This window comes from Balaenoptera musculus, chromosome X, assembly GCF_009873245.2.
Source record: "Balaenoptera musculus isolate JJ_BM4_2016_0621 chromosome X, mBalMus1.pri.v3, whole genome shotgun sequence".
Lineage (NCBI taxonomy): Eukaryota > Metazoa > Chordata > Mammalia > Artiodactyla > Balaenopteridae > Balaenoptera > Balaenoptera musculus.
Window position 1 is genome coordinate 41,088,378 of NC_045806.1, and position 26,444 is coordinate 41,114,821.

At 51.4% G+C, this 26,444-nt stretch overlaps 1 protein-coding gene across 3 annotated transcripts; it reads left to right on the forward strand.

Moving 5' to 3' along the window:
* The first annotated feature begins 2,687 nt into the window (after positions 1-2,687).
* On the forward strand, positions 2,688-24,631 carry UBA1 (ubiquitin like modifier activating enzyme 1). Of its 3 annotated transcripts, XM_036839596.1 has the most exons (27): positions 5,937-6,141; positions 10,391-10,516; positions 10,666-10,782; positions 10,912-10,970; positions 11,071-11,239; positions 11,327-11,461; positions 12,418-12,524; positions 12,785-12,875; positions 12,981-13,113; positions 13,598-13,695; positions 13,790-13,936; positions 14,068-14,244; positions 14,370-14,474; positions 14,562-14,642; positions 15,010-15,165; positions 16,838-17,003; positions 17,160-17,356; positions 19,134-19,198; positions 19,440-19,635; positions 20,367-20,441; positions 20,561-20,750; positions 22,161-22,249; positions 22,545-22,637; positions 22,765-22,956; positions 23,881-23,982; positions 24,087-24,187; positions 24,324-24,629. In XM_036839596.1, the coding sequence occupies exons 3-27, from the start codon at positions 10,666-10,668 to the stop codon at positions 24,457-24,459; spliced, it is 3,177 nt and encodes a 1,058-aa protein (XP_036695491.1). In that variant the 5' UTR covers positions 5,937-6,141; positions 10,391-10,516; the 3' UTR covers positions 24,460-24,629. The 3 variants fall into 3 exon arrangements, with proteins under 3 accessions (XP_036695490.1, XP_036695489.1, XP_036695491.1); XM_036839595.1 differs by lacking the exons at positions 5,937-6,141; positions 10,391-10,516 and adding an exon at positions 2,688-2,927; XM_036839594.1 differs by lacking the exon at positions 10,391-10,516 and having other exon boundaries at positions 5,917-6,141; positions 24,324-24,631.
* The last annotated feature ends 1,813 nt before the right edge of the window (positions 24,632-26,444 follow it).

Genomic DNA, 26,444 nt, shown 5'->3' on the forward strand with positions numbered 1-26,444 from the left:
ACAACCCAATAGAAAATGGATAAAGGAAACAGAAAATTCCCAGAAAACAAGAACTGCAAATACCTTTAAATCTATGAAAAGATGCCCAAGTTCACGACTAATAAGAGAAATACACATTATAATTACACCCGATTGGCAAACATCCAAAGGCTTGACAATCTGCTCAGTGAGGCTGTGAACCAGCTGCACTCTCATACGTGGCCGGGGGCAATGCGAATGGTACAACTCTCACCCCCACTTGCCCTTTCTCCCTGCTTTCTTACCTCCACAGGCTTTTGTTCAAGCTGTTCCCTCCGACTGGGATGCCCTTCCCTCTCACTTGGGAAAGTCCAAAGTCCAAATCCTGCCTCAATTACTCCTACTGATCCTTTTGAAGGCAATCAATTCTTCAGAGAAGTCGGCCACACCCACGGCTTCAGTTGCCACCTCTGATGGCCTCCAAATCCATCCGCTGAAACTCAGATCTAGTCCCCAAACTGTTCACTCAAACAACACATACCAGACCGTGGATATCTAACAGGCATCAAAAATGTAACACATCTGGGGACTTCCCTGGTGGCGCAGTGGTTAAGAATCCGCCTGCCAGTGCAGGGGACACGGGTTCGATCCCTGGTCCGGGAAGATCCCACATGCCGCGGAGCAACTAAGCCCGTGCGCCACGACTACTGAGCCTGCGCTCTAGGGCCCGCGAGTCACAACTACTGAGCCCGCACGCCTAGAGCCCGTGCTCCGCAGCAAGAGAAGCCACTGCAATGAGAAGCCCGTGCACCACAACAAAGAGTAGCCCCCGCTTGCCCAAACTAGAGAAAGCCCATGCGCAGCAATGAAGACCCAACACAGCCAAAAATAAATAAATAAATAAATAAATAAATAAATAAATAAATAAATAAATAGTGTAACATGTCTGAAAAACAACTCCTGATTTTGCCCCCCCCATGCCTGCTCCTAACGGAGTATTTCCCCTGTCAATGACAACTCCATCCTTCCAGCAGCTCAGGCTAGAAACCCACGGGTCAGCCAGGACTCCTCTCTATTTTTCATGCGCTGTATCCGATTTCTCAGCAAATCCTGGTGTCTTTACCTTCAAAATCAATTCAAAATAGACCCCCCCCCCCCCACTTCCTCTTTTACCACCTTGGTCTGACCCTCTCTCATCACTACCTGGACTCTTGCAGTAGCCTTTCCACTGGCTTTTCTGCTTCCTCTCCCCCACCCCCAACCCCCCCACACACAGTTTGTTCTCTCTCCACAGAGAGCAGCCGGATTCTAAAATATAATTTAAATAATGTGACTCCCCTACTTAAAATCCTTTTATGGCTCCCCATGGATCTTAGAATAAAAACCAAACATCTCAGCCTGGCTTACAATGCCCTGCTTGATATGGCCTCGGATCTCATCTCCCAATGCTCTCCCTTCCTCACTCCTCTCCAACTACACAGACATCTGTGCTCTTCCCAAACATTTCAAGAACTTCCAGCCTCAAGGCTTTGCCCCTGATGTTCCCTTTGTCTGATGCTTTCCCCTCATGTTACACATGGTTTGCTTCCTCACTTTTCACAGGCTACCTCCTCAGAGAGTCATTCCCTGACTACTTCACATGGGGTATCAGGGGAGGTCTCTCTGAGGTGAGGCAAACAATAAATCAGAAGGAAAAGATCTGATGGAAGAGCGTTCTTAACTATTGCAAGGGCAGTAGTCTCCTTGCTATGTTCTTTGCTATGTTCCCAGTGCCCTGCACTTAGTAGGCATTCAATAAATCTTTTTCAAATGAGCAAATTTGGAGGATTTGAGGACAGGATATGTGATACAGAATTTGGGATAAGGTGATAAAGGCATTTTGTGTTAAATACCTTTGCTGTAACATCACCTTCTCAGGGAGGCCTTCCTTGACCATACTATCTAAAAATGCAACCTGTCCCCAACGGATTTCCCTTTACCTTGTTCTATTTTTCTCCACAGCATTTAGCAGTTATCACATATATACGACATATTTACATATATATTTAATTGTATATTCACATATGAATATAGACTATACACAATGTATTTAATATGACATTTATTATATACAGATGTAACTTTTTTTTTTTTTTGGCCACAGCACATGGCTTGTGGGATCTTAGTTCCCCGACCAGGGATTGAACCCTGGCCCTTGTCAGTGAAAGCGTGGAGTCCTAACCACTGGACCGCCAGGGAATTCCCTACAGATGTAAATTATTTACATATTGACACTGGCTATCATGTTATGTAAACTATGTAGTATTAACATGTACATTTTATTAGACACAATTTATATTATATTCACATGTATCTAATATAATTTTTATTTATTTGTTACATTTATGGTCTTGTCTCTCGCTAGTCTGTCAGCTCCATGAGGGCAGGGAAGAATCCCTAGCACCTGGCCCACAGCTTGAGCTCCAAAATGTCAAATGAATGAACTCCTTTGGCCACCTGAGCCTCAGCTTTCCCCTCTGTAGGATGGGTGTGCCTTTCCATCTGGAGGTACCCCCATGTTCCGATCCCTTTTCCTACACCTCCCCCCCGCCCCAGAGGGCTGCTCCCGGAACTCCACAGCCCAGGTTTACATTTTCCCATACCCTGGGCGTTCATGCCCACCACGTGCACTAGGCGCCGGCCCGACCGGACTACCACCCCCAGCATGCCTCGCGCGTTCGGGAAGTGCCACAACCCATAGGGGTATCTGGGTCTGACAAGGGCCCTGATGGCGCAGGAGCAAGGGGGCGAGCCCCTCTAGCTAAGCATCTGTGGTACGTCCCAAACAGGGGGCCCTCCAAGGCCCCGCGCTTCCGAGCTCCGCGGAAACTCTGGCTCTTCTTGTACGACGGAGGTGGTTTGCTCTTCCGTTGCCCCGTGGCTTCGGCTCATCTCCAGCAGGAAGGAGAGGCTTCCGCCCGGCACAGGGGGTGAGCTGGAGCACGGTACCCCCAACCCCCTGGACAGCATTTGAGGGAGGGGGCTCAATTTGGGGGATCCCCGAATGGGCATATTTAGAGGCTCTGAGCCCGGTGTGGCATTTAGAGGTGGCTGTTTTTGAGGGGACCCTTAGCAAGTGGCATTTAGGGACTCCGGGGTGGGACTTGGGAGTCTGTTTTAAGGAGCGTCCCTCGGAGGCAGGGTTTATACCCCTTGGAGACCCCTTGGAGACAGGGTTTAGGGGGATGTTTGGGGAGACCCTTAGGGTTCGTGTATGAATACTCTGTCCACGAGGCAGGATTTGGTGTGCTTCCCCAGGGTAAAGGCAAAGTTTGAGGTTCCAGAACTCAAGGCGGAATTTTGGAATTCAGGAAAGGTCCTGGTGACGGTGGGAACGTTTGGGACCGACGTGGCATGTGGACGTATCGAATGGCCTTTGTGACCTCTGGTTCTATTATGATGTCTCACCGCGCTTGGGTATAAAAGGCGGAGAGACTAGACACATCTGGGCCCACAAGTTTTTTTAGGAAGGGTGTGGGAGTAACACATCCTAGGTTCTAGGTTCTTCCTGAGGGGACAGTGTGCCACGGGGCCTTCATAGACCATGGATTTATTCGTCATTCGTGAGGAGGTGGGCTGTTGTGGAAGACCATTTTTGCCTTTTTGTTAAGTGTCAGCGTATGAATTATTCACGAGGGGGTGGATCAGCGTGCTGAGGGGGTGTGCTGAAAGGGGCGTTCTGCAGTCTGCCGGGCAAATTAGATCTCATTTATTAAGCGTAAAGGTGAGTAGCACCCCGAGTTTTCTGTGGCTTTTCTAGGGGCGTTGTGCATAATTCATGAGGAGCGTAGCTTTTACGGCTTCATCTGCATGATCCGCTGTTAGCTTTCCCTTAGAGGTTTCAGGATTTAAATTTTGCGTCTCAGCGAAGGGACGAGGCCTCGCTCATTGTTGATTCCTTACGGCCCAGTAATCCCAGATTATCAGCAAAGGCTCTAGATTCAAGTCCCATCGATCCTTGCCAGCTGTGTGATCTTTGGCAGATTTTTCTGTGAGCCTGAAAAAATGAGTAAGAGCATAATGATGATCAGATTAGTTTACACTCATTTAGCACTTTATTAGCCCGTTTAATCCCCACAACAATTATAGGTGGTAGGTTATTATCGTCCCATTTTATAGATGAGGAAACTGGGACACCGGGAGACTAAGTAATTTGCCTAAGGTTACTCAGTCAGTGAGTCTGAGTCTACAGTCCAGAGTCTGTAGTCTTAATCAAATGTCATAATGTCTGTCTCCCATCCACCCAATTCAATGGTACTACTACTACTGTTAGTCATATAGCACCGCGTGCCAGGCACTGTTCTGAGACCTTTCTACATATTTATTCATTTAAACTTCATCACAAGGTAGGTTACTATTGTTCTCATTTTATGGGTGGGGAAACAGTGGCCCAGAGAAGTGAAGTGTCTGGTCCCAAGTCACACAGCTAGCCATCGGTGGATGGAAATGATTTTTGTGAGGGTTTAAGAACTCTCTAAGGAGGTCACCTTTGAGCTGAGACCTGAACGACAAGAAGGAACCGATTTCCTGCTCTGCATTCCTGAGACCAGTGGCGCAGTGCGTGGAAAGGACACACCACAGGAACCACCACATAGTGGGCGATCAGTTAATGTGATCTATTATTATTATTTGACAGAATCGTACTGGGTGCTTATCGTGTGCCTGGGGCTTTGGTATACAGTCGTATCTCTGGTGACCTGGTAGTCTGTCCTACCTATTTAATGGACATTGGTGGCCTTAGCACTCTGTTTTCCAGTGTAATTCTGGAAGGGTGTTTCAAGGCACTATTTTTTAGATAATGTCCGAAGTTGGGGGTTTCCCTAGTGGCTGGGTACACCCTCACCCATAAGTAATTTTATATTAATATAAAATATATTTACAAATCACCTTTAAATTAATATATAATACTTAAAAAGTTTAACAGTGCCCTGTGCCAGCACTGCTCTGAGCTCATTCCATAGTTCATATTCTCTGGTTTTCACAGTGACACATTTTGCCTTTACGATGTAGATGGGTTCTACTACTATCCCCATTTTACAGTTGTAGAAACTGAGGCACCTGCCAACAGTATGTGGTAAACCTGGATTTGGTTGGACCAAGGCAGCCCTGGTTCACGTGCAGTTAGTTAAGGGTGGGGAGGAGGCAGCTGCACTTCCCTTGGGTTTCCCCTGTGTTTCTGCAGCACCTTTCATTATTCATGAACGGGAAGGGGTGACCAAGTTGCCTCGCCTGGAGTACCATAATCCCTACTTGCTGGAGAGGGCTGTCTTGAGTGTATCTGTCCATGCATCTCATGCATAATTCATGAGTAACTGGGTGGGACCTTTCTTGACCTCTCTGAGTTTCCAGGTTGGGCTGCTGCAGCATCACCATTCATTATTCATGAGCTGGGGGAGTGTGTTTTCCCTGTGTTAGCCCTATTTCCCTGCTTACTGGGTATTAGATGCAGTAATGGGCGGACCTGTCTCTTTTGTTCTTGCCCACCGGGCCTCATGCATTACTCATGATAAGATGTGGCCTCGGTCTCCTTGGCTTCCAGGCTGCTGCAAGGTCATTCATTATTCATGAGCATTGGGGTGTGGCTTCCATGTTTTAACATTGGCTTTCTGGTTGCAGGGTGTTAGTCAACCAGCCACCTGGCCTCGTGCATAATTCACGGTCAGGAAGTGTGGACTTGACGTCCTTTCTTGGTTTCCATGGTAGCCTGGCTGTAACAATGTATTCATTATTCACCTTCCACGGGCATGCCCTCTATGTCGTTTTACCTGTTTTCCTAGTTACTGCCACAGTAGCCACCAGGTGGAGCTATTCGCCTTCGAAGGAGTCACAGACAGGCAGGGCCCGTCATGTATGATTCATGAACGGGCGCGGCCTGCCTGCATCCGGGTTTCTGGGGGTGGGGCCCAAGGTTTTGTTCCGGCCCTGGGCTCAGCAGCAGCCATCTTGTGTCAGCGGCGGCTGAGGGGAAGGAGGTGGCAGGGACGAGCACAGCCACTACGGCCTGGGGAGGAGAAGGCGGCGACGGCGATCCTAGGCGGCCCAGGCGGCAGGGAGGAGGAGGAGGAGAAGGAGGAGGGTGGCGGCCGGGCTTGGCTTCGGCTCCTAGAGGAGTTGGCGGCGGCGCGACCCGGGGAACCGGCATTGGTAACAAACGGCCTTTCTAAGCGCCGGGGCAGGGGCTTTGGGAAGCATTGGAGGGTCTTGGGCCGGCGCAGGGTCAAGCTGACGTTGGGGCGGGCGGTGATGACTCGGACGCAGAGATCGTTGGAGAGAAGGGGGGGTAGATCTTGGGGCGGGGCCGACATTTCCCATCCGGGACCAGCCCAGTCCCTCGGGCTCCAAAATCTGACCTTAGGGTCAGACCCCCAGAATCTGCTTTTAGAGACTCAGGCCAGCATTCCTAGTCAGTGACCTGACCCCATCCTGAGCCTTGCATCGCAGATCGGAACTTCCCCCAATCAGCAATAGAGACTTACGGGATCGACATTCCTGGTCAAAGCCTCCTACCAGTGTATGTCATTAAAGACCTTCCCCAGAATCTCTCTTCATTCACTCCTAGTTCCTCAGTATTTGCCGTCGCAGCTTTCAAGAGGGGCCAGACCTCAGGGAGGGTCCATTTGGCTTCATTTTAAGTCTTTTCTAGCATCTTCCTTCAGAACCTGCCCCCCCAACACACACACACACACACACACACACACACACACTCTCTCTCTCTCTCTCTCTCTCTCCCCCCGCCCTTCTCTCTCTCTCTCTCTCTCTCTCTGCCCTCAGAGCTTTCAAGGGGTCTAGACCTTGTGAAAGGCCATTTGCGCTTGGCCTCCATGTCTCCCCCACATCTCAGAGGTCTCCCAACCCACCTCGGCCCAGCATCTTCCTTCCAAAACCCCTCCGGGCCAGCATTTCTATTCAGAGGTTTCCACTTAGCGCTCACCTTTAAAGACTCCTTTAATTCCTACAATCTGCCCTTAGAGACTTCCTTTACTTTAAGAGAATGCACCCTTTTTTATGGTCCCAGTATTCTCTTCAGAGAGTACCTCTTGCAGGCCTCAGCATCTCCCCCATCAGACACTCATAACCCCCAGTATCTTCCCTCAGAGCCTCCCAGGGGACCAGACACCAGGGAGGAACTGTTTGGACATATAATCCTCCATCAGAGATCTCTCTGCCAGCATCTGCCCTTGCAGACCCTGTTGGCTCCTAGCCCCTTCCATCAGAGTCTTGCCTCTCAAATCCCACCCTTCACTCAGTCTCTGCCTTCAAAAGCCAACCAGGGTTCCAGCTTCTCTCACAGATCCCTTAACCTCACATCAGGCCTAAGAATCTGCCCTCAGAGCCTTTCAGGATTCCAGCATCTTCAGTCAGGCTTTCAGCTTCGTAGGACCCCAACATCATTGTCAGTTGTCCCTTCCCACAACAGGTCCAATTCTCCATCAGAGTAGGAAACCCCTTTCTCTGCATCTACTCTCCGAGCCTCCATGGGGTCCCACATAATTGGTCATAGAAACCCAACCCCACCTGGGGACCTAGCCAGTATCTGCTTACTGAAGTTTTTAGGGCCAGAAGTGTCTGGGCTCAGCCTCCCCTTTCCACTCCTCAGAGCAGCTGCAGTACCTAGCACGTACCAATCAGAGATCAACACAAGACCTTTGTACTCCATTAGAAATCCCTCCACGACCCCACCCCGGGCCTCAGCATCCACCCTCATAGCCTCCTGGGACTCTGACAGAAATGTCAGAGACACCTTTTCCCTGCAAGTCCCAGTTATTTTTGGTCAAAGATTTCCCTCTGCCACCAGTGGAGACCCCCCAGGGCCCCAGCATCGTCCTGATGGAGAACACCCCCACCCCCAGACCCCAGCGTCTTCCCACAGCCTCCTTGGGCTGCAGAGTCCCCCACCCATTCCCTGTGCAGCCGCTGGGGCCTCCGGTGCAACTTCCTGGCCCTTTCCTAAAAGCTCCTTTTCCAAGGACCCAGATATGAGTCTTAACAACCTTGCCCAGCACCACCCCTCCTGCCCCCCAGGGCTTCTAACATCCCCTTTCCCATCTCCCTCTGAGCCTCCAAGGGCTCAGACAACCATCTCCTGACTCTTTTATATTCCCAGGGACTTCTCAGTTAATCCCTCTTTGGAGGCTTGACAGGCCCCAGCATCCTGTGCCCTAGCTTCTCTCCATCCTGATAACTTGACCCTGTGTCTACCCTCTCTCAAACCTGCTCCAGGACTCCCACCTCAAACCTTCTTCTCTGGTTTGGGTGGTAGACAATGCTCAGGCTTCAAAATCAGCAGATTGGAGACCTCAGGCAAGTTCTGAAACTCTCTAAGCCTCAGTTCAACTTTGCTGAACAATTGATAGTATATGTGTTCTAATTGGGGCCTGAGCATGTGTTGACAGAGAAAGGTTTCGAATTTATGCTGGGGGTGGAGGATCTTAGCTCCTCTCTGGGGTTTCTGCCCCAGACCCCTTCTGCTTGCCTTGAGACTGGCCTGTTCCAAATCTCTGCGATTGAAATCCACTCTCAGACCATCAACCAAAGCCTGCTTAGACCCTTGCTGCCAGCATTAGGGGTCCAGATGTCAAAGGTCCAGATAGCAGAGATCTCTCTGGTCCTGGATCATCTCTGATTTCGGAAGTGGGAAGATGGTGTGTCCCAAACAACCAAATCAGTGACAAGGCAAGGTGATAACTAAGTAGTGGAGGCCTCTGCAGGTGCCCAGGGAGGAGCTTATGTCCTTAAGTCGCTGAGTTCTGACCACAGACCTTGACTTTTTTAACCTCCCTAGCAGCCCCTTGAGGATATTTCCATTTGCCCCTGCTTTGGGGGAAAGAAAAAGGGGGGCTCAGAGGAAATGAGATACCTATCGCGCATCAGGAAGTCAGTAAATGGAAAAATATGATTTGCCTTGGTCTCCCTACTAACTCACCAAGCCTCTTCTACCCAAGTTGGTTCTTAGCGTTCCCAGCAGTTCAGCTAGATGACTTGGACCTAGCCAGCCTCCTGCCTCCTGGGTCCCCCTCCCTCAACCCTCATCTCTTAGCCCTGTGGGCTGGGCCCTGAGCTGGGTCCTGACTCTGTTCCCCCAGGAGGCATTGGCAAGCAGTCCAGCACCAGCTGCATGACTCTGGGCAAGTGACTGGAGTTCTCTGAGCCTTTGTTTTCTTATTTGTGACATGGGTATAAGGTTATCTGGTTCATGGGCATTGTTAGGATTATACAAAGCCCTTTACTCTGAGATTGACAGGCAGTAAGCTCTTGGTAGATGGTAGGGAGCTCCTGTCATCTTGTTTAGTGCTAGCATGTGACAAGCGCCAAGATGGAATCTTAGGTACAGTGGGGGTACTTGGTGTGATTGGGTGTCAGAAAAGGCTCAGTGTAGGAGAACAGAGGCTCAGAGGAGCATTGGGGGTGAGGGGGAGTGATTGGGGGCCCTGTCGTCTCCAGTGTCTGGATCCAGTCACCACCCCTCCCAATTTCACTTCCACAGCAGCCTGCATTGTTCTGTCTCTGCGACCTAGTCCTCATGAGCTCAGGTTTTTCCATTTGTCTGGCAAGGACACTCGGCCCTGCCTTGCAGGGTCAGGACCATTGAGGGGATGAAACGCCATAACATCAGGAAGCAGCCTGGGCCTCAGGGTCAGCAGATCCCCGGGTGGTTCCAGCTTGGCCACTCTCTTTGTGGGAACCTCGGTCAAGTCACCAAACTTCCCTGAGTGAATTTCTTTTCCTCCAGTATGAGTTGTGAGTGTTACTGATAGTAGTCCAAACCCCACAGGGGTGCCCTGAGGACAGAGTGAGGCACAGATCGTAAAGTGATCTGTGTTTGACATTTGGCCCAGGGAGGACTCCTAATAAATATTCGTTTATCATTATTGTTGACCTGTTTAAGGGACTCCACATGCAGACAAGGCTTGGGAAGTGTGTGTTTTCTCTCTCCCTGCGACCTCTTTTATTGGCCCTGGGTGTTTTCCCCTCCCAGAGCTGGGGGTGGTGGGGAGCGGGTTGGACTTTGTGAAACTCTGCTCCGTGAGCCCCTCTGGGAACTGAGTTCTCGGCACAGTATCTCCTGCCGTCATGCCACCCTGATGGATGTCCAAGCCGCGTTTCCCTCTCGAACCCCTGTCACTGGGGTTAAGGAGGTTAAGGGAGAGGAGAAGGGCTGCTTGCTATTGCCTACCTGCCCTGTAACAGGCTCTCTGGTCTGTGGTATATCCCGTCACCTCAGCAGCTCCATGGAGTAGGTAGGTGGTATTCTCACCCCTGTTTTACAGGCAAGGGAACCGAGCCCATAGGGGTTAAATGATGACTGTCAAGGAGTGGCAGGGTCTGACCTGAAGCTACATCCTTTCTCTGACTTCCCCACAAGTACATTCTTTTCACTCCTTTCCCCCCACAGGATTGGAGTCTCTCCCTCATTATGCTGGGCTGGGGAGAAAGGCGAATGGCCTAATGGTTAGCAGCATGGATTGCAAGCCAGACCACCTGGGTTCAGATCTTAGCTCTGACAGCTGTGTGACCCTGGGCAAGTCACCTCACCTCTCTGTACCTGTCTCCTTTTCTGTAAAATGGGGATATTAGCCCTTGCGTCTTCCCTTTCCCCACAATTACCACTAACCAACAGGAACACCCACGTGCCCTAGGCTCACCTCTGATCTCTTTTTTTCCTTCCAGATGTCCGGCTCGCCGCTGTCCAAGAAACGTCGCGTGTCCGGGCCTGATCCAAAGCCGGGTTCTAACTGTTCCCCTGCCCACTCCGTGTTGTCCGAAGTGCCCTCGGTGCCAACCAACGTGAGTGTCTTCTTCCTGGAGACTGGCAGGCGGGGTGGTGGGTGGGAAAGTCTTCTGTATCGCTGTCCCATCTGTCCCTCCCCTCCTCCTGCATGTCTCCCTGAACCCGTTCTTCCCCTCCATCTCTAGGGAATGGCGAAGAACGGCAGTGAAGCAGACATAGATGAGGGACTTTACTCCCGGCAGCTGTAAGTGGGGCCGAGGTTGGACTGTGAGGTGGGAGGGGGCACTGAGTGGATAGGGTCAGAAGGGCCTGGCCCTGATCTGAGACGCCCCCTAACCTGGCAGGTATGTGTTGGGCCACGAGGCAATGAAGCGGCTCCAGACGTCCAGCGTACTGGTATCAGGCCTGCGGGGCCTGGGCGTGGAGATTGCTAAGAACATCATCCTTGGTGGGGTCAAGGCCGTCACTCTGCATGACCAGGGCACTGCCCAGTGGGCCGACCTCTCCTCCCAGGTACCTCTTCCCATCGCCCTTCTCTGCCGAGACCCCATCCCCCGGGCTACACAGCCAGTTCATTTCTTTCCTCATTCCCCTTTGCAGTTCTACCTGCGGGAGGAGGACATTGGGAAAAACCGGGCTGAGGTCTCCCAGCCCCACCTGGCTGAGCTCAACAGCTACGTGCCTGTCAGCGCCTATACTGGACCCCTCGTAGAGGACTTCCTCAGTGACTTCCAGGTACCTTGGGCCACCGCGCGACCTCCTGCCCAGTTCTCTCAGAGCCCATCTCTGGTTTATTCATTTGATCAATATTTAATGGGCTAGCCCGGGTGCCAGGTTTCATGCTGAGGCTGCAGCTAGGGGATGCGGGCAGGCTTTAGACGCTGGACCTGCCTCTTCAGGGGGAAGATATGAGCCAGCAGACAGGACAGCATAGTGCATAGACTGGAGCCAAACTGCCTTGGCACAAGTCTCTCATTGTACTAGTGTGACCTTGGGCAGGTCACTGAGTCTCCTGTGCCTGCCTTTTGTCTGTTTGTAGACACGGGAATGGTAGTAATGCCGACTTCATAAAGATTTTGTGAGGGCTAAGCACTTAGAATAGCAGCTGGTTTTTTGTTAAATAAAAACCCTGGGCTGGAAAGAGGAGCTGTGGGAGCTGAGATTGTGCCCTGGGGTGTCCCAGCAAGCCAGGACACTGCTGCCGAACCCTGATGCAGCTGTGGGAGCTCACCCTGATGGAATGGGTGGGCATTAAGGCAGAGAGCAAAGTCCCAAGGATCATGGCTGAGCAGGTGTTGTCTTGAGAATTGGGAGCAAGTGGGTGTGGTAGGAGTGAGCTCAGACTTTGGCTGAGGACGAAGTTTTACTTCTGTGTCTCGCAGGGCATGGCAGGGTTGTAGGCAGGCAGCAGTGGGTGTTGGCAAATGAAGGAGTCAGCTGTTGTCCAAACTCTGTCCTCCCAGCTGCCTCTTTACCTTGCCTGCCATAGTTTAGGGATTCACATTTCCCTTCACTGAGTTTCGCCTGGGCTGAATCTGATACATGGTAGATACTTTGTATTTGCGATAGAGAGCTGAACCAGCAAAGCCATAAGGACTCCCTGAGGCCTCGCACCAGCCTTCCTCCACCATCTCCCCCTTTCCCCTTTCCCCTGGTGCTGGGCCCTCGCCTGAGCTGCCACCTCTCCACAGGTGGTGGTCCTCACCAACACCCCCCTGGAGGACCAGCTGCGGGTGGGTGAGTTCTGTCACAGCCATGGCATCAAGCTGGTGGTGGCAGACACGCGGGGCCTGTTTGGGTGAGTGCCCCCACCCTTTTCCCCTGACCCCTGCCATGCCCAGGAAAAGACCCCCCAACCTCTGACTGCCCTCAGCCCCCCTCAGCCCCTTGGGTTTTGGATATTGTGTCTTTACCTCACCCCATGTAGCATGAGTGCCATCTGATTCCCAGCAGTGATGGGCTGAACTTGCTCAGCAAGTACTTGCTGCATCTTGAGGGACACGTGGGGTCCCTGAGCGCATGGGATTCGAGCATCAGCCCTGTTGCTTCCCTCTACAGGCAGCTTTTCTGTGACTTTGGAGAGGAAATGATCCTCACAGATTCCAATGGGGAGCAGCCGCTCAGTGCTATGGTTTCTATGGTCACCAAGGTGAGGAGGGCAGCCTCAGGGGTCCTGGCAGGCAGATGGCAGCAGGCTTTCCTGTCTGCTCCTGGTACCCTGGGCCTGCCTCTGAGGTACTCCTCCTTTAACCAGGACAACCCCGGTGTGGTTACCTGTCTGGATGAGGCCCGGCATGGCTTTGAGAGTGGCGACTTTGTCTCCTTTTCGGAAGTACAGGGCATGATTGAACTCAACGGAAGTCAGCCCATGGAAATCAAAGTCCTGGGTGAGCTAGGGCCATGGGGAATCAGGGGAGATAGGAGGTGTTTCCCTGGACTCTGCGTGAGGGGAGACACATCCTGGGTGTCTGAGATGAACCAGAGACAGAGTCCCCTGTGGTCCACCCAGAGCTGGGGACATGGGGGAGAAGTGCTGTCTCGTGTTTGAGCTGTTCCTAGAAGAGGCTCCTGGTATCTGCACTGAGGGGGAAAAGATCTCTGGTGTTTGAACAAAGCAGATCAGAGGATCCACTCATGTCTGACTGGATTCGGACAGGGAGCAGAGAATGTCTTCTAGTGTAGACTTGGGGTCAGGGACACAGGGTCCCATGGGCTCTAAGCTGGGCTAGAGGGTAGATGCTTTGTGAAGTTCGAGTGGAATCGATTACTCCTGATGTCTGGGCTGGGTCAGGGATGGATTTTTCCTCATCTTGTGGGTGTTGTGGGTTTTAGGGAGGGTGGGTAGCCTGACAGTTTCCCTGCCTACCCTAGGTCCTTACACCTTTAGCATCTGTGACACCTCCAGCTTCTCTGATTATATCCGTGGAGGCATCGTCAGCCAGGTCAAAGTACCCAAGAAGATCAGCTTTGTGAGTGTGGGGAGTAGTGGGCTCTGGGGGTGGTGCCAGGCATTTCCAAGTTCTCCATTCTACTCTTCTGGTTCTGATGCTCTGCCCCCGACAGAAATCCTTGCTGGCCTCCCTGGCAGAGCCTGACTTCGTGATGACGGACTTCGCCAAGTTTTCCCGCCCCACCCAGCTGCACATTGGCTTCCAGGCCCTGCACCAGTTCTGTGCTCAGCATGGCCGGCCCCCTCGGCCCCGCAATGAGGTGGGTAGGTGGGTGAGCCAGCCAGGGCAGATGACCTTGGCATCGAAGGCCCACAGTGCCTCTCTACCTAGCCCCCCCCACCCCCCACAGTGGCCTCACAGGCACGCTTTTGGTTCCTTCTGCCTCACCAGGAGGATGCCACAGAGCTGGTGACCTTGGCCCAGGCTGTGAATGCTCAAGCCCTGCCAGCGGTGCAGCAGGACAGCCTGGATGAGGACCTCATTCGAAAGCTGGCATATGTGGCTGCTGGGGATCTGGCACCCATAAATGCCTTCATCGGGGGTCTAGCTGCCCAGGAGGTCATGAAGGTCAGCACAGATAGAGAAGGACAGGGTTGGGGTGGGCCAGACACCTCCCTGATTCCATCGCTTGTCCATCTGTGTCAGGCCCCAGTTAACCACTCACCACTTCCCCTGTCCTGCCCAATCCCCAGGCTTGCTCCGGGAAGTTTATGCCCATCATGCAGTGGCTGTACTTTGATGCACTGGAGTGTCTCCCCGAGGACAAAGAGGCTCTCACGGAGGACAAGTGCCTCCCGGTATGTGAGTGGGGCCCTGGGGGAGATGTCATTGGGGGCATTTCTGGTGAGGCCTCTCTCTGACCCTTCTCCCTTTGCATTCCTCAGCGCCAGAACCGTTATGATGGGCAGGTAGCTGTATTTGGCTCATACCTGCAAGAGAAGTTGGGCAAGCAGAAGTACTTCCTGGTGAGTGATCCACTGGGACAGCCACTTTCTTCATCTCCTGTGGCCTCTGGCTACCTCTTACGGGGTCTCCTTCTGCCTCCTGAGGGCGGGTCTTTTGGTTCTTATATTTCTACTGCATGACTTTTGCCATTTTCTTTTATCTTGAGGGAAAGCCTGGTGTGTCCTTCTGTTTCCACCATCTTGTGCCTCCTCCCTCAGATGCTTGGGTTATTTCTCATAGCCCTGGCACTTGAGGATGTGGCACTAGACACACCTCTCCCCTCTCTTGCTGTCTTCAATGGGAGTGAGAGTGAGGAGTGATGAGTGACTTCACACTGACCTGCATCACCCTGACTAGCCTCTGTCTCTCTTCTTGGCTGTCTTCTAGGTGGGCGCAGGGGCCATTGGCTGTGAACTGCTCAAGAACTTTGCCATGATTGGGCTGGGCTGTGGGGAGGGAGGAGAAATTGTCGTCACAGACATGGACACCATTGAGAAGTCAAATCTGAACAGACAGTTTCTGTTCCGGCCCTGGGACGTCACGGTGAGAGCGGTGGGGGTAGGAGGTGGGACTTTGTCATCTTGTTTTCCTCTTTTGTTCTCATTCTTCTTGGAAAAGGGGCTTTACCACCTTTTTCTTTCCTTCAGCTTCTCTCTGTCACTCGTTCAACAAACATTGAGTACCCTTCCATCGAATCTACCGTTTTTTATCTCCTTTTTTTTTTTTCTTTTTCCTTGACTTCTTATGAGTGCTGGTTGGGACAGTGTGTTGGGGGTCCCAAGTTCAATGATTCACTAGCCCCCTAGGACTCAGCAGTACTCAGCATGTAGTTGTACTCACAGTTAACGATTTCTTCCGGCAAAAGGATGCATAACAAAATCAGCAAAGGGAAGTGGCTCATGGGGTGAAGTCTGGGGGAGACCAGGCACAAGTTTCCAAGACTCCTCTCCCAGTGGAGTCGCACAGGACATGCGTAATTCCCCTAGTAGCGAGTTGCAACAACACGTGAAATGTTGCCAACCAGGGAAGCGCGTTAGAGACACAGTACCCAGGGTTTTTACTGTGGGCTGGTCACATAGGCATCCTCTGCTGGGAATGTCCCCAAATTCCAGACTCCCAGAAGGAGAGCAGGAGTTCAGCATAAACCACAGGGTTTGCATAAGCAGTCTAGGCACAGTGAGCAGCCCTTACCAGGTACTGAATGGCAAGAACCCTCCAGAAATCCAGGTTCCCAGACTCCAGCCAAGGGCCAACCTGGCCAGCAGGCCTCTTTCCTAGGAGAGCACTTGTGCTAGGTTCACTCTTCTCTGCACAGATAGAAGCTGGGTTATACGGTGATCTAGTTAGGAAGCCTTCTGTAGGGGACTGTCATTGTTGCCTGGCCAGGATCGATTCCCCTTTTGTTCATTTATTCACCAAGTAGTTATTGAGTAGGTTCTGTTCTAGGTACTTGCAGTACACCAAGGAAACGAAGATTTTAGTGGGCGGGGACAGACAGTAAACAGTAAGCACAGTACAATAGTGAAGTTTATAGTTAACGTCCATAAGTGCTGTGCAGAGGGAACAACAAAAACAAGATGAAGGAAGTGGGCAGGCCAGGGAGATCGGTTTGCAGTTTTGATTACAGTGGTTAGGAAAGGGCTCATTTCTGCCGACTTGGAGGGCGTGAGGGAGTAGAGTCCCTTCTTCTGGGGAAGAGTGCTCCAGGTCAAGATCCTAAGGTGGGAGGGTAATAGGAGATGAGCTAGAGGAAATGGGGGCCAACTCATTTTGCCTTCAGTGGAGGTGGGAGCCAAGGGAGGGTTTTCAGCAGAGGAGGGACGTGACCTGATTTGGACATTGAAAGGATCCTCCTTGTCTATGTGCTAAGATTCTGTTTTGTTTGGGGGGAATGTTCCCCAGCCCTGGGTGCCGTTAACTGAAAGAACAATGGAAGTTGGGTAGGCAGAAGAACATATGGCTGGCCTATTGTCTCCAGCCTGTCTGTGCACTGCTTCCCTTTTCACTGAGCCCCTGCCATATCCGTCACAGCCCTAGCCATGTGGTACTGTCACGGACTGTCTCCTGCCAAACCAGGGAGCCTCCTGAACTCAGGGCTTGGTTCTTCCCAGCATTAAATAAGCCAGCCTTCAGGAGGACAGCTCTGTGGAGGTTCGCTGGTGCATGCATAAATAACTGAGTTCTGTTCCCCCATTCCTACCCTTGCCTCCCCCAGAAGTTAAAGTCTGACACAGCTGCTGCAGCTGTGCGCCAGATGAATCCGCACATCCGAGTGACAAGCCACCAGAACCGTGTAGGCCCTGACACCGAGCGCATCTATGATGACGATTTCTTCCAAAACTTGGATGGTGTGGCCAACGCCCTGGATAATGTGGATGCCCGTGAGTTTGGAGGCGGGTGAGGAGGTCAAGGGCCAAGTTGCGTGGGTACATATGTGTGTGTGTGTGTGTGTGTGTCTCTTGGAGGTGCCTGTCTTCCCGTCTCCTGATGTTCATTTCCTGGCACTCACGTTTTGTTGTGACCCCCCCACCCCCCAGGCATGTACATGGACCGCCGCTGCGTGTACTACCGTAAGCCACTGCTGGAGTCAGGCACACTGGGCACCAAGGGCAATGTGCAGGTGGTGATCCCCTTCCTGACAGAATCATACAGCTCCAGCCAGGACCCGCCTGAAAAGTCCATCCCCATCTGCACACTGAAGAACTTCCCCAATGCCATCGAGCACACCCTGCAGGTGATCAGCGTGAGGGGAGAGGGCAGGGGGCAGGCACCCGGCCTCGCGGCCACTGGCCCCTGTGCTTTCTCTTTAAACCTTCCTCTCTTACTTTCTATCGTGCAACCTTGGTTTCTAGAATGATTCATTCTTTTTTTTTTTTTAACTTTTGTTTTGAAAACTTTTCACCGTTTAGACAGATACAGAGAATAGTGTGGGGAACACTCAAATACTCTTAGATTTAACATTTGTTAACGTTTTGCCACGTTCTCTTCTTAGATTCATGTGGCTTTTTCTTCTTTGGGTGAAGTATATCGTGGCCATCACAATGCTTCACTCTCTCTGCTTCTTCAAAGGGAGGTTATATTTGCACATAACAGGGTCTCAACCTCAGCACTGGTGACAGTTGGGGCCCGATATCTCTTTGTCATGGGGGCATCCTGAGCACTGTAGGATGTTTAGCAGAATCCCTGGCTTCTACCCACTAGATGCCAGTAGCACCCCCTTCCATTTGTGGCAACTAAAAATGTCTTCAGACATTGCTGGATGTCCCCTGGGGGCAAAATCTCTCCCAGGTGAGAACTGCCCCCAGGTAAGAACTGCCGTGTCTAACCAAAACACCACCTTCATGCTGAACAAAGTTAATGGTTATTCTTACTGTCTCTCCTAGTTACTTATTTGTCTCTAATACTCAGTCCATATACAGGTTTCCCCTGCTGTTGCTCAAAATGGGTTTAACAGCTGGTTTTCCAGGTTGATTTTGTTTGCGTGATGCATATACATACAGAATACAGAACAGTGCACGTATTATCTGGCTGAGTTTTTTACAAAGGGAACATATCTAGGTTGTCCAGCACCTAGGCCTACAGACCAGAACCTAAGGATAACCATTGTGTTATCAGATGATTCTTATTACAGTCTTTGAGAGCAAACCATTCAGAATGTTTAGTAAAAGTATGGGGGGGTGGGAACAAAATAGGGAGGGGGAAAAAACCAGTTCCCTCTATCACTTTCCCTTCTGCCCCTGCAGTTCCAGACTGGGTGTCTTTGTATTTGTGCACCCACCACAGGCTCACTAGGGCATGAGTGACCTTGGACTTAGCCTCTCCATGCCTCTGATGAAATGGAGGTGACAGTACTTCATGGGATTGTAAAGCACTTAGCATTCACTATGTATCTGGTGCTGTTTTAAATAAACTTTAAATATATACATACTTGCAACCCGTGAGGTACATATTACTGTTACAGTATCTGTTTCGGAAAGGAGGGCACAGAGTTAAGTGTTACTGTGTGTCCCTGAAGTCGCAAAGCTAGATACTGTGTAGCAGAGCTGGTTTTGGTCTCTAACATCTATATCCTCCAAACCCCCTCACCAATGACAGCACTTACTGTTCTAGGAGTTCTCAGAGGGCAGAGCCTCTGTCCAGTTTGCTGCTGAGTCCTCAGGGCCTGTATAGGATCGTAATTTTAAATATGTAATGTAATTTAAAAATACACATAATTGAATTGTTTCTTTTTTATTGAGGCATGACATACCTCACGTAAGGTACACAGAACTTAATTTTTTTCACGCATTCACTAGTGTAACCGCTGTCCAGATCAAGTTCATTGGTTTTTCAAATTGAGGTGCTGGGGGTGGTGGAGTGGGGAAGGTTGGGAACAGTGGTTGCGGGGCTTACCTTCTCCCAGAGCAGCTTTGTTCATCCTGTTTGATTTGTTCGCTGATGGTCTTTCTGATGCCTCCGGAAGCCCGTTTTGTCAACCGTCGCCCCCTGTAATCTGTTTGTTCTGTCCGCAGTGGGCTAGAGACGAGTTTGAAGGCCTCTTCAAGCAGCCGGCAGAAAACGTCAACCAGTACCTCACGTAAGTAACCAAATGCCCCCTCACCCCAGCCCCTGCCCTCCAGCCAGGGCATCCTGTCTGCTTTCCTCACCAGTGTGACACCCAGCACCAGGCACACTTCTCAAATGAGTCAGTGAATGCTGGGGCCTCATTCCACTGGGGGTCAGGACTAGCTTTCCGTGGAGAAAGTAGGGTTGCCCTGGAGCCCACTCTTGGGGCCGCTGTGTAATCCTGCCCCTTTGACCCCTCCAATTCCTGATAGAGACCCCAAGTTTGTGGAGCGGACCCTGCGGCTGGCGGGCACCCAACCCCTGGAGGTGCTGGAGGCCGTGCAGCGCAGCCTGGTGCTGCAGCGGCCACAGACCTGGGCCGACTGTGTGGCCTGGGCCTGCCACCACTGGCACACCCAGTACTCTAACAACATCCGGCAGCTGCTGCACAACTTCCCTCCCGACCAGGTAACGCCCACTTGCCAGGTCCATTTGGCGGGATGCGTTTCCTAGAAACAGGAGCCTGCTGTGAGTTCTCCGTGTGGCTCCTCTCGGTCATTAGTCCAGCTGTGGCAGATGCCCCAAGGCATGGGGGTCTCACACGAATGATTACACTTGACCTATTTTTGCTGTTCCCTTTCCTTTGAGCAAGAGACTTCATTTCTGTTTCCCTTACCTGTGGTGTGGGCTGACTCACCCACCTCCCAGGACTGTAAGGATCATAGTGGAGAAATTTTGGAGTTAAGAGCTCAGGAATCAGTGGGGGTTCAAATCCCAGCTCCATTTGCACTTGGGCAAGTCACATACCTTCTGTCTGTACTTCAGTTTCCTTATCAGTAGAGATAACAATAATCTACCTCATGAGGGTTTTTGTGAGGATTTATTGGTATTTATTAATATTAACTTAGTACAGTGCCTAGCAATTCATAAGAGTTTGTTAAATGGCTGTGTGGCTTGCACAGAGTGAGTGCCAGGAGTTTTTTTCAGTGAGGCGCCCCTGTTTCATTCAGCCTGGCATCAGCACTTCCATCTACAGGACCCTACAGTCTGGGTTGTTCATGATCGATTCTAGCCCCTTGCGCGTGCCCAGCCAGGAATAGTGAGTCAGGGCACATCCAGGGCCAAGGTGAGAAGTTAGAATTGTTAGAGAGGCCTCCAATCTCAGGTCCTGCTCCTCAAAATTCTCTCTACTTCCTTAGCTCACCAGCTCGGGAGCTCCATTCTGGTCTGGGCCCAAACGCTGTCCACACCCGCTCACCTTTGATGTCAACAATGTAAGTCTCCTCCTTGGGGCCTCCTAGGGTCAGGTGGAGGGTGCGTGGGTGGGAAGGAGGCCGAGACTCCCCAGGCGAGGGTGGACGTGCTCACCCTTCTGGGCCCTGCCTTCTCCCAGCCTCTGCATCTGGACTACGTGATGGCTGCTGCCAACCTGTTTGCCCAGACCTACGGGCTGACAGGCTCTCAGGACCGAGCTGCCGTGGCAACAGTTCTACAGTCTGTGCAGGTCCCCGAGTTTACCCCCAAGTCCGGCGTCAAGATCCATGTCTCTGACCAGGAGCTACAGAGCGCCAATGCCTCTGTTGGTGAGGATGTTTGGCCAGTCGGCCAGGAGTCACCACCCCAACTTGTCCCCTGCCCAGTCCAGCCTTCTCTGCCCCTGGCACTGCTCTGCAACCCCTGGCCTAAGGCTTCCCCACACCTTCCTTTGAGCCTCCCTTGCTCTGAAATGAGGGTCGGTTGGGTTAAATTCTATCCCTCCTGCCTCCTCCTCCCCACTCTCTGGCCCTCAGGAGAACTAGCTGTTTGTTTCTCTTGCTCTGTGTGTGTTTCCCTTGGAAAGAACAACTTTTCTCTGTTTCTTCTTGATCTGTTTATCTGGAGGGTGTGATTTCCACCAGTGGTCTCGCTCCCTTGGTATCTGCCCCATCTTCCCACCGCCATGTTCCTCTGTGTGCATCTTTGCCATGGTGTTGCTCTCCACAGTTTTCCTCATCTCCCTCTCCATATCTCCGCCCCAGTTCCCCACCTCTCTCCATCTCTTTCCCCCAGCTCATGCTGTATATCAGGGGTAAAGGGCCAAACAGTGACTCTTCTAGGCTTGCAGGCCATATAGTGTCTGCAGTTATCACCTCTGCAATTGAAGCACAAAAGCAGCCATACACAACATACAAATGAATGAATGTGGCTGTTTTTATTTTCTCCCATGTCCCCATCTTCCTCCCCAAATATATATCCGTCATGTTCCTCTCTGTGTATTTCCTCCATCTTGTTCCTCATATACATGCACACGTATGTATCTGTGTGTAATATGTATAAAATGTATATAAAACGTATGCAAGGTGTATGTAAAATGTATATAAACATTGTGTGTGTATATATATATATATATACATATACACATACACACACACACACACACACACACACACACACACACACACACAGTATATAGGGTATATATAAGTTGTATCTATCATGTGTATAAAATTTTTTCTCACCTATCTCATCCTCTGTATATGCCCCTATTCTCCACTCTTCATATATTCTGTCCCCCAATATCTTAACCTCTATATCCACATCTGCATATTTCTCCCAACTTCCCCTCTATATATCTTCCCCTGCCTTTTTCCCCTGTATCCTCTTATGTCTCCCCACTTCTCTCTGCATCATTCTTCCTGAGATCTACAGCTCTCCCATCCTGATCTGTCCATCCCTACTTTCTCCTAATGTCTTCATTTTCAGTTCCTTAGAGTCTCTAGAGATACCTCTCTCTTGATATACCTGCCCCCTGCCCCCTGCCCCCCGTCTTACTCAGGTTTGTACTCTGTTGTCCTGCTCTCTCTCTCCCCATTGCTCCTCCTCTCTCCCAGGATGTCTTTCCTTTTCAAATCCTTTATCTACCTAAACACCTTTTGCCCCACCTGGGCTTCTGTTTCTACCTCAGACCCTGGCCTGGGGTCTAAAGGGTTGACGGTGTCCCTCTCTCCCTGCAGATGACAGTCGTCTGGAGGAGCTCAAGGCCACACTGCCCAGTCCAGAAAAGCTCCCTGGGTTCAAGATGTACCCCATTGACTTCGAGAAGGTGCTGGGTGGGGGCCCTGGGCAGGCAGTGGGGATGGGCTAAGCACAGATGGGCTGGACAGAACAGGTTCTGGGGATCTAGAGGCAGCCCCAGGCCTTTGTGGGATTGGATCACAGGCCTGCTATGTGGCCCTGAACGAATAGATGTTCCCAGCCATGCCTTTGTGATCTGAGAGCCCAGCAGGTAATTGCAGTGGACGATACTTGTGTCCCCGGAGGCCAGGAATCCTCTTCCTTCTCTGATCCTCTCCTTATTGTCTCCCCACCCTCCTCCCTTAACCTCTCACTCATAAAAGGATGATGACAGCAACTTCCATATGGATTTCATTGTGGCTGCATCCAACCTCCGGGCGGAGAACTATGACATTCCCCCTTCAGACCGGCACAAGGTGAGGGAAATCTAGACTTGACGTTTCACCCCCTCCCAGGCTGCAGTTGCCCACATTCTATCCCTTCTGTAGAATATGAGCTTCTTCTACCCTTAACTTCCTTCCTTGATCCTTTCCTTCCTTACAGAGCAAGCTGATTGCAGGAAAGATCATCCCAGCCATTGCCACGACCACAGCAGCCGTGGTTGGCCTTGTGTGTCTAGAGCTGTACAAGGTGGTGCAGGGGCACCAACAGCTTGACTCCTATAAGAATGGTTTCCTCAATTTGGCCCTGCCTTTCTTTGGCTTCTCTGAACCCCTGGCAGCACCCCATCATCAGGTGAGGGCCTGCATCAGGGGAAGTGGATTTGTGGGTGGGTGTTTCTCTGTAGAGCTGGCTCTAGTTTGCTTCATAGCCTGTCACCAGGAGAGGGTTTCTGTCAGTGTGTACCTGTTCCTTTTGTGTATCCCCTTGTTCATTTATTCACTCATCATATTTTTTTTTTTTAGTATTTTCTATGTGCTACGTACCGGTCTGATTCTGCTTGTGGAAGCCCTCAGAAAAGATATTTGAATATTAGATTATGATTAATAACTGCACAATAGTAGCACCCAAAATTTATTGGGTGCTTAGTATGCTAAGTGCTTTTGCTTGCTTCTTCATTCACTCAGATATTTACTGAGCACCTACTGCGTGCTAGGTACTCTTACAGGTGCTAAGGTTATATTCTTGAAATAGAGTAACACAATAAATGATTTTGGAACCCCAGAAAAAGAACAGGATAAGGAGAACTTGAGAGTACCAGGTGGTGAGGGGATGGGTTTGGGATTTTAGATGTGGGATAATCAGGAGTGGCCTTACAGAGAAGATGACATGTGAGTCCAGACTTGGAGGAGGTGAGGAGACAGGCCATGAAGGATTTGCCGGGAAGGCATTCCAGACAGAGGGGCCAGTCTCTGCGAGGGTACTGAGGTAGGAGTGTGCCTGGCATGTTTGAGGAAGAAGTCGTTAGAGCAGAGTGAGTGAGAGGATGAGGGGATAGGAAATGAGGAGAAGAGAATAGGATTCCAGTGGCTTAAGACCTTATCTCCATTATCATAAGGGTTTCAGTCTTTACTCAAGGCAAGACAAAAGCCATGAGAAGGTTTTGGACAGAAGAGGCTTGTGATCTGACTTAGCATGTCTGCATGAGTGGAGGGGGAGACTGATGGGGCTGCGCCCTCTGGTGGCCCCCATCCCATTGGCCTGCTCCTTGTTCCACAGTACTATAACCAAGAGTGGACGTTGTGGGATCGCTTTGAAGTACAGGGGCTGCAGTCTAATGGTGAGGAGATGACCCTCAAACAGTTCCTTGACTACTTCAAGGTGAGACCCCTTTCTCTCTCTCACCCCACTGGGGGCGGAGTGTGCAGGTGACTGGCTGGCCTGTCCACCCCCGTGACACTGCTGTCCTCCCCCTTCTCCTCCAGACAGAGCATAAGCTGGAGATCACCATGCTGTCCCAGGGCGTGTCTATGCTCTACTCCTTCTTCATGCCAGCCGCCAAGCTCAAGGAACGGTTGGATCAGCCGTGAGTTGGGTAGTGGGGAGCCTCAACTTGCAGCTGTCCCACTCCTGCTCACTGCCCTTCACCTCCTCTGCCCTCAGCTACCTGCCCCTCTTCACTTACTTTTTGCCTCCCTGACCCTCTGCTCCCCCGCCCCCAGGATGACAGAGATCGTAAGCCGTGTGTCGAAGCGAAAGCTGGGCCGCCATGTGCGGGCCCTGGTGCTTGAGCTGTGCTGCAACGACGAGAGCGGTGAGGACGTTGAGGTCCCCTATGTACGATACACCATCCGCTGACCCCTGTCCTCTCCTACAGACTGACCCCAGGCCCCCTCTCCAGACCCCTTCCAGCACAGGGCTCCCATTTGGCCTCTGTCATTCCCTCCTCGTCCCTCTATCTGAACCCCTCTTGCCGCTGCTTCCTACCTTGTTTGGGACATGAATCCTAATAAAGCGTTATAAACCCAGATGTGACATAGCTGCTGGTTCCAGGGAAAGAAGGGACTTCCTGGAGCTGTCTGGTTCAGATAGTAACCAGAAGGGCTCAGCCTCACCCCAGTTGCCAGCTTCCTGGGCAGAGAAAATGTGGGAACTGTCATGTCTTCCTCCTGCCCTTCCTGCTTAGGAAGAAATGGAGGCAGTAGTGAAGCTGTGGAGAGCAGGTACCTAGGTCCTTGTGACTTCACTGGAGGTGGGTTCAAATTCACTTTCTCCATCTCTAGCTCCTAACTCCCTGCCATATTGATTTTGAAAGGTAGTTAAGAGTAGTGTTTGAGCAAGTCCTTTAACTTCTCTAACCTTGTCCCCCGTCTGTGAAGGGAAAAGTTATGGCAACCAGTCGGCCAGGGCTTGGTCACTGTGGCTTATGTCCTTGGGGCACATCCCTTCCCGCCTGGACCGAGGCACTCAGACCCTGGACAGGCCTTTAGCATCATGGTTCCCAGTGCTAGGAATGCCTGTGGTGCCCTTAGTTCAACTTCCCTGCTGCAGAGGGGCCTCAACAGCTCTGCTGGACTGAGGAATGCCAGTGTTTGTGCACAGTTTGCAGTACTGATGAAAATATTTGGCTGAGAACATCTGTAAAGGAAAAGCCTCTTTCCTGTCCCTCGGGCCTGGTCTGCTTGTCCTGAGGCCTCCCACCTGTGAGAAGAGAGCGGCTGTGGGTTGTTGATTGGCTGGAGCAGGCAGTAGGAGGCTCACCACAAGCCCCACCAGGACGGCAGAACTGCCCGCACTGCGTCTTTGGTCTCGGCTGAGCACTTCAGACAGTTGAAAGCACCAATCGGACTGGCCACCTGGTGCCTGAGGAAGCCACTCATACCTCTGTCCTTCACCCAGCCAGACTCCAACTTTTTCCATTTAGAAACAGACCCCTCATTCCTTCACTCTAACCCAAGTATTGGGAATCACACAAACTGGCCTGACCCTGACCTGTCACCCATCACAGCCTGTTCCCACATCTGCTGCTTCCTGGGCCAGTTCCAGACTCCAGGCACAGCATATGCCCTTGCCCCACCTCCCTCTGGTTACTTTTTTTTTTTTTTTTGGCCGCGTTGGGTCTTCGTTGCTGCGTGCGGTCTAGTTGCGGCGAGCGGGGGCTTCTCTTGTTGCGGAGCACAGGCTCCAGGCACGCGGGCTTCAGTAGTTGTGGCGCACAGGCTCAATAGTTGTGGCTCACAAGCTCTAGAGCAGGCTCAGTAGTTGTGACGCACGGGCTTAGTTGCTCCGCGGCATGTGGGATCTTCCTGGACCAGGGCTCGAACCCGTGTCCCCTGCGTTGGCAGGTGGATTCTTAACCACTGAGCCACCAGGGAAGTCCTTTTCTGGTTACTTGTTTTTTCTTGGCCTATTCTGTTTGGGTGACCTCATCCTTCTATACTTCCTTTCATTCTCCGCCAGGACATTAGGGACTGAAGTGCTTTATCTCTGGCATCCATTTAGTGGTGATGCTAGCTATCTAGGTCAAGTGGAGAGGTTTTCCCACCACAGGTACTTTTTCCATTATTGCTGCTCTAGAGTACCCCCAAACTCTGCACCTCTGTCCACTGTTTCCACCATTTCCACCTCAGCATCTGAGGCTTGCACACAAACTTGATTTCTCTGCCTCTACTATCCTGGGGCCTTCATGGGTACTCTAGACCTTGTTCACTGTATCCCCCCGCCCCCCACCATTACACCTCCTGACTCCAGACATTGCTGTCCCTTTCTTCACCACCACAGCTCCTGGATCCCCTTGCTACCTAATTTGCATAAGGTTTGAGAACAGCTTCTTCATCAAGAAC